This window comes from Corvus brachyrhynchos, unplaced genomic scaffold, assembly GCF_000691975.1.
Source record: "Corvus brachyrhynchos isolate BGI_N302 unplaced genomic scaffold, ASM69197v1 scaffold23, whole genome shotgun sequence".
NCBI lineage: Eukaryota > Metazoa > Chordata > Aves > Passeriformes > Corvidae > Corvus > Corvus brachyrhynchos.
In genome coordinates this window covers 8,025,453-8,040,249 of record NW_008238983.1, presented here as the reverse complement: position 1 = coordinate 8,040,249, position 14,797 = coordinate 8,025,453, and the positions used below count along the sequence as shown (strand labels likewise).

The 14,797-nt window shown below is 39.7% G+C and overlaps 1 protein-coding gene across 1 annotated transcript in view; it reads right to left on the bottom strand.

The window, feature by feature from the left end:
- ANKH (ANKH inorganic pyrophosphate transport regulator) overlaps nt 1-14,797 on the bottom strand; it is a 46,613-nt gene continuing 31,816 nt past the window's right edge. Inside the window, exons 9-12 of the mRNA XM_008637240.2 lie at nt 5,673-5,802; nt 4,576-4,699; nt 3,888-3,987; nt 1-1,583 (exon numbers count right to left, since the gene is read on the bottom strand). Coding sequence (XP_008635462.1) covers nt 1,467-1,583; nt 3,888-3,987; nt 4,576-4,699; nt 5,673-5,802 — 471 coding nt within the window. The 3' untranslated portion in view covers nt 1-1,466. The remainder of the gene's footprint in view (nt 1,584-3,887; nt 3,988-4,575; nt 4,700-5,672; nt 5,803-14,797) is intronic.

The window sequence follows — 14,797 nt, the reverse complement described above, 5'->3', positions numbered from 1 at the left end:
AAGGCCACTCCAGCCACAAGCACATGGAGCACAGGCCTGCCCTGCCGCCTGCTCCGAGCACAGCTCCGCAGGGCTGACGCGAGCAGCTCCTCGCTCCCACACAATGCTGCCTTGAGAGCCAGCACATCATCAGATTTTCATCCATCATTTTCAGCTTGGAGGACCATCAGTTCTTGAGCTTCACCATATGGATTTTGATCTACTGCATAGGTAAATACATTATAGCAAAACATACATATGTGTGTGCGTGGGCACGTGTACAGAAGTAAATATACACGTGCACACACACATGTGAGTATGTGTACATCTCTATATAAAAAATTTCATGGAACTGCGTGTAGTTAACGTTATGTACCACGGTATCCTGCATACGTTATCTGATCTTTTTTTTTTAAATATAGAGGCACCAGAAATAATTATAGAGAACAAATCAACCTTTAAAAATTAAACTTAGATCAGTGGACAAGAACTTTGGTAAAGCTTGTCAATATTTATTTTTGTTTTATTCAAATACAGTCAAAGTCTATCAGTTGCCATGACCCTCTTCACAAGAGGAAAGTGCGTTTTTTTTCCTAAAGAAAATTATATGTAAGGTGGGACTTAGTGATTCAAGAAAATTCTGAATTAAATGTTTATATTTTCCAAAAAATTACAATCTTTCTGATGGAATGAAAGCTAAATAGAGTTCTTGTCCTGTGTGTATTTTATTCATCATATGCATATATATATAAATATATATATATGTATGTCTCTGTTCATGTACCTGTGTGTGTATATACACATCCACACACTTTCAACATGAGAGAGGAACCTGTTTTTCTCCACTTTGTATGGGGAGACTCCCACATTCCTCCCTGTTTTGTACCCTGTGCAGTATAAGCTCTAGTGATGAGGCCAAACAAAAAGATATAGTTCACCATTGTATATTAGTTTATGTAGCAAAGTCATTTTCAAGCAAGTAAAATAAAGCTCTGTATTCCAAACTTCTTCTCCATTTCTCATAAAGAAAAGGAAGGAAAAGGAGAGAGGGGAGGGAGTGGGGTTATGGCAGTAGCATTGAGCCAGTGGCACACGGCAGTGTGCGTGTGCGAGCGTGCGAGCGCAGGTCCGCACACACACAGGTGCACAGGAGCAGGGCTTTGGTTGACAAATGCAGATTGTCCAGAGAAGGTGGATGCATAAGTAAGGAAGACTCTACAGTGATGCAATTGTATCTTTTATGCTTGCATGGAGTGAGAAAAAAAATTCAATTGGAGGAAAAAAAAAAAAAAAGAAGCAAAGACCTCTTTTTAGGTCCCTCATCAGTGAGAGCATACTCAGTATGCTAGAGAATTTATCTGAAACCTTTTAAATCAAGGCCTCTTTATTACAAAAATAAAAACGAACAAACAAAAAAGTATGAGAGACGACAAGATGCTGAAGCGTCACTCCAATCGTCCCTGCAGAGAACAATTGCATCCCATTTATTATTCATTCTCTTCTCTCATTTCTACGATGTCTGTCATTTCCTCTGTGTGAGGCATGTCGGTCATTGCAGAGTCTTCACCTTCTGCAGCTGTCTCATTCTCATTCCTCTTCTTTTTCTAGATTGAAACAAGCATCCAGAAACCTATCAGTAAGTTGTGCACGGACACACTCCCACCAACTTTGGACACTGGGGGACGTGAGGTGAGAATATGGTTTGTTTACAGTAGGTTATTAAGAACTAGAATATTTGTGTCATATTTGGAGCTTGCCACTAATAACTCGGCTTAACTTAGAAGATTTTCATAACCTTTCTGGGGCTCAGCTTTCTCCTTTCTAACATAAATGCAATCAGGCATTTCTTATGCTAAGCAACATCCAAAACAGGCTTCAGCATGACTGGAGGGAAGAGAGCATCTGGAATCTTTTACATCACAGACTTTTTATTAAAAAAAAAAAAGAAGGAAAACAAAATGTGAGAGAAGAAAAGCTTCTCTAGGGAGGGAGACGAGGTGGCAACCTAATTTCTCAAATGTCAGACTTCAGGAATTTTACAAGATGTGAGCATTCTGGCTTTTCTTGGTATTGCTGATCCACTTGCTGATCCCTTGCCTCACCAAGGCCAAGTAATATTAGAGTATTTTTGGCTAGCAGGAGCAGGAGGTCACTCAAGAGTCCTATGATTCATCCAGGATGTCCTGGATTAGTAAAGCTAAGAAGCGTCCAGCCCCCTACAAAACAAGTTGAAGCATCTGTTCCTTATTACCCATTTCTCAGCAGGCTGACTAGTTTTACTGAAAACAGTCATACAGCTGACAAAATATCCCCCACAGGTATTATTGATTCAGCTGAGACTGGTGTATCAGAGTTCCAAAATTTCAGAGGTGTCTACACAACATTTGTTCTGCAGCTCTCCAACTGCAGGTGAGAACAACCTGGTATATAGAGCTACTGGTTGGCTCTGCCACTGTCACATTGAACAAAGAATAAATTAGGTTGGCACAGTTATTACTCTGACTACCTGCACTCACCACTGAGAAAAATTAAGCACAATGCCCCTGGCCAGAAAGACTCTGTGAGCTACTGTGGTAACAAACAAGCAATGAGGATGTTGTGAAACCACAGGTCAAGACAAGCCATTTCAGTGTCTGGAAGTTTTACTCTTTGGTTCTCAAGAAAAACATGACAAATTAATCATGACAGAGGTTATGATTCTTCTGTTGTCTTATGAACCTTGTACACTTTGATCTCTTGCCATGGCCTGCACTGTTAACACATATCAAAACTGATTTTAGGTTGTTCCAATATAAGGCTTTTAGATATTCCATCTTCTGTAGTTTTTTGGTGTTTTTTTTTTTTTCCCCCCAAAAATAAAAAAGGTGGGTATTTCTACTCGGCACTTAGTAAGAAGTCTAATTAAAACAACAAAAAAAGTCACTGCATAGGTTATATTTTCTGTTCCCATCCACAGAGTCCTTCTGTACTACAGAACGATGTATACACCTTGCTGGTTCTGCTTGGAGTTGGGCCTAGTGCCCTACACAGTGCCTTGAACATAAACCTGAAAGGACACAACATGCAGGTACTGCAATGTACCCAGTCACCCAGCCAATATTTGTCCTGTGTTTGACTTAATTTAGTGGAATCTTCTTCAAAATCCATGTATCACTACTACTCTGTACATGCAGGATTGTGGTGTTTGAAATATGTAAAAATACACCTGTTTAATTATTTGTAAGCTCTTACTGTCAACTGCTGCAGGAGTGTATCTTGTTTTAAGCCACTCCTCTAGATGGCAAAAAAACATAAGCACCTGTACTTCTTGTCCATTTTCAGCAGAGCTGGTTTTATAAAGAAATAAAAGTATATATACAGATATATATGTATTACATAGTGTATACATACAGATTTAAATATACACACTATGTAATACTACATAACACGTTCCGTGGGAGGGAACTTGGAACTTGCTGGAACTTTAAGGCCCCTTCCAACCAAACCATTCTAACATTCTGTGATTCTGTGATTCTTTGATTCTATACACATACAGATACATGTATTGTAAGCTTGGATGAGTAGTTCCTATGCCTACATAACGATGCTATGTTGTACTGCAGTTGCAAATATACAGTGCAAAGCTGCTGGTGGTAAGGACATGATGTCCACCATACACGTGTTTTGACAAGCAAGAGGCTCTCTGACTGCAGGCCAGCATGTCCCATGGCCTAGATGCCCACTGGCACCTTTTGGTTTTATTTCAACCCATAGACTTTCCAAGCTGCACACTCCTGAGACTTAACAGGGAAGCAAACCAAAGTGAGGATTCTGGGGAGTTACATTTCTAAAGTATGCTCTTAATCTGAACTAAAATCCACTATATTCATCACCTGCTTTCACCAGATCCCACAGAGACTAATTCTTACCTGTTTCCTATAGACATAACAGGCTGCTATTGCAACCATGGTGGATTCTCCTACAAAACCAGCTAGAAGGGATCCTACTCCAAGAGTGGCTCCATGAACTCTGTTGAAGGCATAGAAAGAAAGCAGTCATTGTTGTGTGAGAATGCATGATTCATAATTATATTTTCACTGGCATATAGAACCAATCTGCTGATAGAAATATTTTCTTCAAAGACATAATACACTGCTAAAGAGAATAACTGGTATCTTAAAGGACTCATTTGTTTTTTAATGGCTTCACTGTTTAGTAAAGAGGCACACTGAATCAAATTATGGACTAAGAATTTAAAGTCTTGTACAGAGTGCTGTAGAATAGATTATTTAACTTCTAAACAAGATATTCTTCCATTAGCTTTCTTAACAGTGTGTTTAAAAACATGGAGATAAATTCCCCTTAGGACACATTTTTGCCTCTTTGACATTTGTCTATTTTTTTCCAAAGGGACATCACTATTGTGCCTGTCTAGAGCAGTCACGCTTGTAAATTTGTAAATGTTTCTTTTCCAGACAGTGACACTATTTAGGCTTTGTATCATGGTTCGTATTTGGAGAAAATGTTCTGAGCTATGCAAATTCAGCTATCAAGTGACAGGGAAGAGGAATGAAGAGGAAAGCAAACCCCTGGGTTCTGTGAGGAATAATGATTTACCCTAAGTAAGGCAGCACGATGAGACTGGTGATGAGGACGATAATCCGCAGCACTGAGCTGGGTGCCAATACAAATGTCTTCTTTAGAGTCATCAGCCAACCAGTCAAGTGTGCTCTGACAGTCACTGTTCATAAACAGGGGAGAAAAAGAGGCAAAAGTATTTAAAAAAAAGTCATTCATCTCATATGCAGCTTTTTCATGCAGAGAGCACTGTTCAGAAATAACCATTGTGAAACTTACTCCTGTAACTTTGCACTCTACTAGAAAGGAAGTAGATCTTACGTTCAAATTGCTTTAATATTCTGATTTGGGAAAACGAAGAAACACATAAAAAAGCCAGTTATGGACAGCACTCCTTCCTACGAGCTGCTCTCTTAAAACCAATTTATTAGACAGTCCATTCTGTTTTCTTCATTTAAAAACCCCCAAACTATCCCTTCCCTAAACAGAAGTCCTACAGGGGAAAATTTTCCAACTGGCTCCTGTGTGGCACATGGTGTAACAGCACAAAAAAAGATATCTACATGTACCTATTCTCGTATTTGTAGTTTACCTTTATTATGAAACTGTCTTGTTGTATAAGCAGAAATCACTAAAAGATGTTGCATTTAATTACAGGGCTAGAAATCTGAAACATTTTGATTATTGCTGTCTCAGTCTTTGATAGGAGTATTAACTTTTATGATGTCATGTTTATGCTCTGAGGGAGCCACTGAGCCTGGCAGCAGAAGGGGAGCCTAATGGAGGTGATGTTCATGTGGAGGTGTTCCTAGATGCTCTTCCAAAGAGTTACTTTCAGTCTCAGCACACATGTATTGCTACTGCCATTCATGTGTTTGTTCTTGGTCAACCACGACAGAAAAAATTCAGGCTTTACTTTTGACAGTCTGAACTCTGCCTGCTGACTGACTGCTCTTGTGGCAAGAACTGTATCATGAGTACCAATGTAAACAGTCTGGGTCTCCAGCAGCTTCAGTACACACAGTGTTACATATGCTAGGCATGCATTTAGCCACGCTTGCATGCACAGCCATGCCAGACCCCATAGCCATTGGTTCTGAGGTTACAGAACTTTTATTTTCCTTTTCTTTTTTTACCTGGAAGTGGAAAAAATGAGAAGATGCGCAAAGGAACGACACACAGCTCTGCGAAAGCGAAGTCTACTCCAATTATGTCAACTAAAATCTTCTCTGACACGTTTGGCGTCCAAAACATCACAAAACAGAGCTAGAAAGAACAAAATTAAGAAATGTTTATATTTCAGAAGGGAAGCACAAGGAAGGGTAGGCCCTCCTGGACTAAAATATTTGTTTACCAATGAGTAAATAACTCTACTAATGGTAAATATATATGCTATATATTAAAATTTAACTTGCATTAAAATACACGTGTACATAAGAGAGATACATTAACTTCAGAAGAAATTCCTACTCTTTAATTTTCCTCACATACCAAGTGTGATGCATAGAGAAAGAATTTTTATCATTTCTGCAAGCGGTTGTACTTGAATGGTCTATTATACAAACAGTAAAAACCTTGATTTTTACAGCACTTGGTCTGGTTAAAACACTTGTACTCCTAAACAGATTATCAAATTTTTTAGTAACTTAAGATTTGAAATCCTCCAAGACCCAGAGATCTGACCTAAGTCTAAGACTAGAGATTTAGATGTGCTGTTGGTATGCAGTGTCTGATAGCAAGGCAAAGGTGTTCATCACAGTCCTACAGACACAGTGCTCTCAGGCCACAAACCCATGAAGTCTTGTTATTTTCATTAAAGAGTGTGCTGTTTAGTCCATACAGGAAAGGAAGACTTCCATGAAAAACCCATGACAATTGGTACAGTGGTAGTACATGCTGTTTAATTTTTTGGTCAGTCCTGAGGCAGGGCTTCCATCTGAGCTGAAGGGGCTGTTGGCAGCTGCAGGTCTGGCTTCAGTTCAAGGCACTCACTGAAGAACAGTCCTGACAGTCCTTACAGGACTTTCCCTATAAGAAACCGTACCTTCAAGTACAACTGCTTTGTTATTTAATTTGGTTTTGTGATTTAAAAAAATCACTTCTTATTGTTATTCTTGTAGTAAAGTGGATGTTAAGGAAGTGAGCTGACTGAATGGTGCAAAACTTGAGGCCTTAAATGCTCTGGCGCTCCTCTTGTCAGGTTACAAACCTGTGTACCCTGTAAATTATGCACATTGGCTGTACAACAGAGTCTGGAAGATTCTACAACCACTCTGTTATAATCTAGCCTACCATCTTGTATCATAGCAGCTAGCTCTTTCCTTTTTATCCAGTTATCACACCTGTACATGTTCAGATGGCTTTTCAAACTAGTCTTTGAAGTCCTACACCCTCTAAGACAGCTGGGATTTCACTCTCATTCTTTGGTTGTGTGTCAGAAATTGTCTTTTCTGTTAAGAGTCCAAGCACCCAGGCTGCAGAAGTCTCCCAAGGCCTGTTACTGAGTGGCCTGTGGGAGGTTTCGTGTTCTGACCCTCTGTGTGGTGAACAAAACATTCCACCTTCCTGCATAAAGGTCCATCTTCAGTTTTCTTCTGCACTTCTTCGGGTAGGAACTACTATTTATTTGTTACAATTGCAGGTTTTACTTGACTAATTTGATACTGTCTTTAGTGTATCTCCATCACCTCTACAGAGAACAATGAGTAGAGCAAGGTAAGAGCAGAAAACAAAAGAACTGAGCACTTCTTTTGCCAATCTACATGTACAGAGTATGACTGAAGCAGAGGGTACAATGTAGAGCAGAGGGGGTTGTGTGGTTAAGAATTCTGTTATTAAAAAGTAACTGTACAACAGCAGAGTAAATTCTTTCATTGCTGGAGACACCCTTAGGCAAACTCCAGTCATTTGTACTCTCACTGCAAACGCCCTGTAAAGCGGTCATACAGGGAATATTTTGTCAAGTCTTTCTTCAAAGTCCAATAAATAAAGTAAGATACAAGGATGTCCACTCTTCATTTAAAATTTGCTGTTTTCATGAAAGCAAGGACCTTTACACTGCCTGCACTGCACAATACCATTAGTGTCCTAGTGAGCAGTATAGTTGCTGCTGCTGCCAGATTCCATACATGCATGCTAACAGCAGAGCCTGCCCACTGCCAGCAACAGGCAAACAGAGAAGTCTTTCCCTCTTCAACAGCAGCTTGAAAAAGTGTTGAACATGGTTAGACAGGCAAACAAACAAGTGACCAAAGGCACTGTATGCAATCCTGCTCTCTAAAGTGAAGGTTTCCTCCTAGCCTTAATAAGAACAGACTCAATCTCCACCCAGCTCCCACTGGAGCAAGGTCAGTTTGCCAATCAGGGATAATGACTTACACCCAGGTGGTATGTGGTCATTCCTCCTCAGCTGTTGCAAACTGCAGTCTTCCCCACCCCCCAATCAGCAAAGAGTTGTGCTGGTAAATGGCTTCAAAGAGTACTTCTTATAAAGCAGCTGGTGGGTAAAGACTGCTAAGCTCAAGAATAAGCAGTCTGAGGAGGTGGGGCATGGCAGCAGAAGGATTTGTTATCTCTGTCTCAGCATTCTTCCATCTTTTTGGTTGTAATATTGGTAACTAGTTTCATTTTGCTGAGAGATCCCTCTCCATCCTCTTATGAGATGATATTCTCAATGCCCACAGGGAACAAAGCCCCAGGAAAATAAATTAATGTTTTGCATCATTCAAGCCCTCTGCAATTTAAATCCTGGAGTGCTTGCAACTTTAGAAGCTTACATACTATTTCAAAGACAAAACATAGTGGAAAAAACCCAGGCTCTACTTCAGGCAAAGAATAACACTAAACATGCAAAGCAGGAAGGTATTTCAGCTGCTGACTTTGTTACAGATGGCATATTCTGAAAATAGGATGAAGTCTGCTTTTTTGTGATTCCAAGTGGTCTATATGATGTTTGTCATTATCTTGGTAAAAGGTGATGCCTGACAGAAGACTGGAGAAGAGGGTAACAGTAGTCCAGGAGAAGTGGGACTGTGGCACAGACATATAGAAATAGGCTCTACTGGAATAAGCAGTGCTAACTTCCTGCGACTCAGATCAGGAAAGATTTTAGGAAGTAGAATGTTTCCTATCCTTCTCCTAATTTAACATTGTTTTCTCACCCCACTTGTGTTTCTGTGCACGTCTGCAAGGTTAAAAATAGAATAAATGGCTTGGTTAGGGTTACAGCTGTACCTTCATTTAATCTAATCAAGAGATGAAGACTAAACAGTGAAAGCTTCTGCAGAGGCAAGCAATGTGCATGCAGAGTGGCACTGCAGGTTCAGGCTGCAATTGCAGTTGGCTGTTGAGTGTTGTACCTGGCAACTCTGCTGAGGCTGAAGCATTTCAATGTTTTGGGAGTAAGGATTTTTCTTGTGGAATTCTAGCAACAGAGCTTACTTGATTTTCTGTTGTCTTACAGTATGAGTACAGCATGATATTAAAGGATAGTTTTTTTAAAGCCTTTGATCATTTAACCAGAACTTCAACTGAAGAGCGATGAGTGCTTTAAAAATACAGCAAGAAATGAAGGCGTGAAAAAATAGCAGAGTGTAATGCTAGAGAGACTAAGCAGTTCTGCATAAAGACAGTAGTATGTATTATGATGTTACCTCTGTATCAGCAACAGTAACCTAAGCATTTCTGAAAGTGTTTTAGTAATTTGAACTGATTTGAACTGATTTGAAGGGTTTTGGGTTTAGGTATTGTGCCTTCAACTGTTCTACACTAGTAAAATTTGAAAAACTTTACTAAATATGCCCACAAGTCACAGCACCATAAGAAAATTACTGCAACTGTACTAGCTCAGATCAAAGCTCCAGCTAGATAAGTACTGTCTGCCTGCTAAAGGTCACTGGGAGACGCCGAAGGGAAGGGCATAAAAAAACAGGGCAAGTGTAGCATAAGAGATGCCTTTCCCAGTCTGCATGAGAGTTACTCCTTTAGGAGCTCAGTAATTGTGGTGCACCTTCATCCCATGCAGGTTATGCTTTGTTATCTAATATTAGTGATTTTTTTCCTATACAGTTGTACATTAAAAATCAGTAAAAAACTCTATCACTTGTGGCTTAGAGACCCTCCTCAAAGAGGTGTGCCTATTTTTATGTGGAACCTGGCTATTTTCAGCTAACAAATTCAGCATCTAAGTGTACTCAAAAGTCAAAATTAAGAACAACTGCGTCACTAAGCCTGAGAGAATGCAGCAAATTATTGTTTCAGTAGGGAAAGTACAGAACTGCTAGTGTTCAGTTCAATTTCTCTTTATTCTCTTAAGTACAATTATGGCATTTGACTTTCACAAATGATTGTGATGAAAGATTGTTCATGAGATTTTGTTCCAAGGGCTGCATGTGTGAGTCTGAATGCTTCTAGTTCTTGAAAAATAACAGTCTTTTCATAGGCCTTGCATCTCCTGGAAGCTATTTCCATTTATTCTGGTTGCTGACAGGGATTGCTAAACCTCAGAGACCCACTACATAATGCATTATAATACATTATGCTAACAAAGGGTATTGTCATGTGTATAGTAATCTGCAGGGTGCCAGACTGATTTGCTCTTCGGTACTTGTAGAAAACTGCCTGTATTTGAGAAGTTCATTGATAAATATAAGGCACAAAAGAGTATTCCAGTGAGCTATGAACAACAGTACAGCTTTTCTAGACCTCGTGCAGTCTTTGGTTAGAAGAAACTCTGGCAGATGACAGAGACATGGTATGGCTCTATGTTCCTCAAAAAGAAATTAAGGAATCCAAAATGAATGTTTTTAAAAATAGGTTTGACATATGCCAACCTGGAATGAGTCTGGAATAACAGATTTTACTGTGGAAAATGGTTAACCTGGTGAAGGTTATCCTGTGATGAAACGCAGTTCCTATTTTTCTCCAGCAAAAAACCTCTCAGCAGATATTTCACATAATTTGTTGAACGTGATATATTTGCAGAAGTATGGCTGTCCAAGTGAGGTGTTTTACCCTCAAGATATTGTTCTGTGCATGTATTGAGGGTTGTAGCTTAATTTAACCCATGCCTTGTTCATTACCTATTACCATTTGTGCTACATGGTGCCCGGTGAGGGCAGGGAGAACCTACTTTGCAAATTATTACACATCTCAGCTTTGAATTGCACCTCGGGTCTTTCAGATAGTATCAACTAAATTTATAACTTTTATTGCTATGGAAGATCATAAATGACATGATTTAGCTTTTTGAACTGTGCAATAAACAAATCAAAATTAGCCTGAGTCTTACATGGTTGAATTTCCTGATTTGCCAAATGCCTCTATGGTCTCCCTCTTTCTGACATAAACAGAACTTCCATAATTCTGTCTCCTTTTAGAACTTGTATCACACAAGATGAACTAACTGATTTCACAGATATATTTTTGAAGTCAAGATAATATCTTGTTCTAACTAGCATCTGTGCCAAATGCTGGATTGTCTCCTCTGTTCAATAATCTATTTTACAGGATGTTGGAAAAAAAATGTTTATTTTGTTAGTGCTGTTTTCATGGCTATTTCAAATCCATACCTTCATCAACCTTGAAAATTTAGTTCTCTAAATGACTGCATAGTACTGGGGCTTTTCACTCAAAATCTTACTCTAGCATCTTACTGGTAAAGGAAACTGCACTTCTGTATTTTTATGAAGAATAAAAGTAATGACAGTTTTTAACTGTTAACGTCTTACTACTACTGAAACAACAGAAATAGTTAATAGTTACCCCCCTTTTCAAATTCCAGTTGAGGTGTGTTTCCGTGTTGAATAGAGGTGTGGCACAGAATACAAAGTCCTAATACCTCCTGAAGCTACCATGCACCTCTCAGGTAGCTGAAAACCACAGAAAGCATTCAACAGGGTTCTTATGAAGGAAGGCGATGCAGCTACTCACTGATTTACACAAAGAAGTGCTTTTGTGTTTTATTGTGGACCAAGAAATCATAAAGTCTAGGTTTTATCTTAAAGGCATTATTCCCTGTTGACAGGAAATTGTATGCAATTTACCGTGACAATAATCAAGTAAAAACCTTGTTGTCTTTAAAGACTTAAGGGTTTTGGGTTTTTTTTTCAGTTAGGTTTGTTGTTTTGGGTCTGTTTGGTTTTGGTTTTTTTAATGCACAGTTCTATAAACAATCATGAAGTTCTTTGGAATCTGTGGAGGAATTGCTGGGTATGATACAACACTGGAGGCCAGCATCACTGCCTTGCTATGGAAGCTTGCTGCATATCATAACCTGGTCCTTGCCAGAATGGACCTGCAGACTCATGCTATCTTTGCTGCATTTCATGTCAGAGAGTGGTCTTTGCAGAGCCACACATGCAGTTTTGGCAGTTTTGAGGAATTTTTGATACACAGCAAAAAAACTAAATTCATCATCCCGAATTGTTTGAGACTTTGAGGTGTCAAGTCATAGATCACAGAATATTCTGAGTTGGAAGGGACCCTCAAGGATTATCAAGTCCAACTCTTAAATGGCCCACACAGAGATTGATCCCACAACCTTGGTGTTATCAGCACCATGCTCTAACCAACCGAGCAAATCTCAGGGTCAAGGTTGCTGCAGTCTGATGCTCTGTTGAGACATATTATGATGTGTGTTCATGTGCCCTGTAACTGTAAGGTAAGAAAGTGGGTCCTTTTCTTGTGTGGGAAACGTAAAGTCTTCAGGAACAGGCTGTCCAAAGCCCCAGGGAGCTTGTTCTGACATCACAGCAGACACTGCTTTGAGCCAAAGGCTCGACCTGATGAACTCCTAAGTTCAGGAGGCCTTTCCAACCTGAACAATTCTGGGGTCCCATGAAACAAAAACCCCTGGATCTGTGAGCAGTAAAAATGTCAGACCGCAGTCACATTTGAAACTGATTTATCATAATGCTGATGACTTGAATCACAAGGACATTCTCTCATAATGATGATCCCTCAGGCACATGCAAGTCAGTATAGATTTCTGTGCACTTTGTGTTCTGTGCAGGGGGTGTAAAGCCGAAATCTGCCATCATAAAATTTGTCAAGCAGCGGGGGAACCAGAGCCTGCTTGTGGGAACACCCCCTACCTTTATATCTCCTTCTGAAATAATTGGTTTACACATACCTAAATCTCCCCCCACTCCCCCAGCTTTCCAGCGTGACAGAGCACTACGTTCTTTAGAAATAAAGGCAGGTCCAGCAGCTGCACAATTCACTGACACTCTGATAGCATTAACACAATGCCACATCTGCTGTCTCCCCATCTGCTGCTGAAAGTACTTAGGTGGTATTTTCCAGGCTGGGTTGGGTCACTAAATTGTTTAAGGTATTCATTGTATCTCTCCAATGAATTATGCCACTTATTTTTTTTTTTCAGAAAGCAGGATATTTTACTGCACTTCTAAAAAGCTTCAGTAAACCAAAGACAGCAGATTTCTGGTCTCTCTTTGAAAACTGTCCATGTCCCAACTTAGTAACTTTCTTCTGTCCCAAGTTTTCTGCACCCCTTGCTGCTCTTCCTACTGTGAACAAGAAGTTTGAACAGAAACATTGCTGCAGGGACAATTTTTGATGCTTCCTTTTCTGCCTGCTCCAGCCACTCATGCAGAACAGACCCTTTGTGTGAAACCTGAACAATCATGAGGGAGACATTAATCTCCACCTCACTGAAGCAAACAAAAACCATTTGTTCCAGGACAAAGGCTCAATGCAGTACCATGGATAGGACAAGGCCCTTGTGAGGATTTCATAAAGTCTGCCTCTGGTGGCCCAGCATCTTCCTGAGCAGGCAGGGATGCCTCCCTTCATGTCTGTAATAATATTTACTGAAATGGGAACTACACCTGACCTTGAAAAGGTGAAGAGCCTCTTGAGCAACTGTCTGCCAATATGCCATTTCCCAATTGTTATTTTTTGCCAATATGCTATTTTCCAATTGTTATTTTTGTGCCAGCAGCCTGAAGATTAAAAAAACAATCTTGGAGTTAAGAGATGGGCAAAATCAAAGCAGTGAAAACAAATTCCTCCACTGGATGAGTGGTATTACTCTAAAGGCTGTCCTTGACCTTCATATGGTCTACAACAGTAAAGTCAAAATAAAACTGATTTAGTCTTAAAAGTTAATGCTGCTTTTTTAAAGTATGGATATTCTAGATAAGAATTGTGAGATCTTTTTAATACAATAAGGCTGTAATGACACCATTGGTGAAGTAAGATATGAGAGAGTTGGGGAAATCTGTCCGTATTTTTACATTCTTTCTTTGTATACTCACAGGAGATAAGGACACTGAACTCTGCCACCCAGGGAATTTCAGGCACTGGCATGGTCAGCAGCTGGGGTTGTGTCCTCTGAGAGGGACCAGATTCTTGTGACATTTATTCCTGTGGATTTTACTGTCTCTCAGTCCAAATTTGCCACGACTTTAGTAAAGCCAGGTTGTAACCCCTGATAATAACGCAATGCAGAGATGCAAAACAAAGCCAACAAAAGATAGGAAAAAATGAACACAAATCCAGTGGCCTCTGCAATGGCTTAGACTTCTGACATTGAATGTCACAGGTAGATATGGTAGCAGCAAAATATTTCAGAGAATCACAGAATATTCTTAGTTGGAAGGGACCCACAAAGATCATTGAGTCCAGCTCTTAAATGAATGACCCATACAGGGATTGAACCCACAACCTTGGCATTATTAGCACCATGCTCTGACCAACTGAACTAGTCTCATTTGCTTTCATTTATCTTTAAACTCAGGAGGAAGAACTACACAGAAGGCAAAATAAATCTATACAGTACTTCAGTTCTGAAGAAAATACAGTTTGTACTGTTTCTTAAAGCCAGTTGCTAGCCATGACTAAGCTCTTCTTTGTTATAAAAAGGTATTCCTGAAAGTGAGCAACAAATACCAGGAATGGAGATACACCGCAGTAGCTACTCTGAGTTGGAAGGTCTTCAGGGGTAATTGATTATTCTCATAAGCAGAAAAGGAGATATTCAGGAAAACTTCCAGTTCAGGAGAGCTGTAAGCATGACTTTGGACAGGGGAGGATCAACTACTGTTTTAACCTGGATGAACTGGACAATATACTATAAAGTTTTACTGCTGTAAACTATGTGGAAGGGGAATGAGGATTGGCAGTATTAATCTGCAATTTGATATTGTGTGATGCATTGAAAAAAATCAATTATTATTCAAACCCTAAAGTACTCCAGTCAGACTTAACTTCCAAAAAAACCCACACACCCCACCCCCCC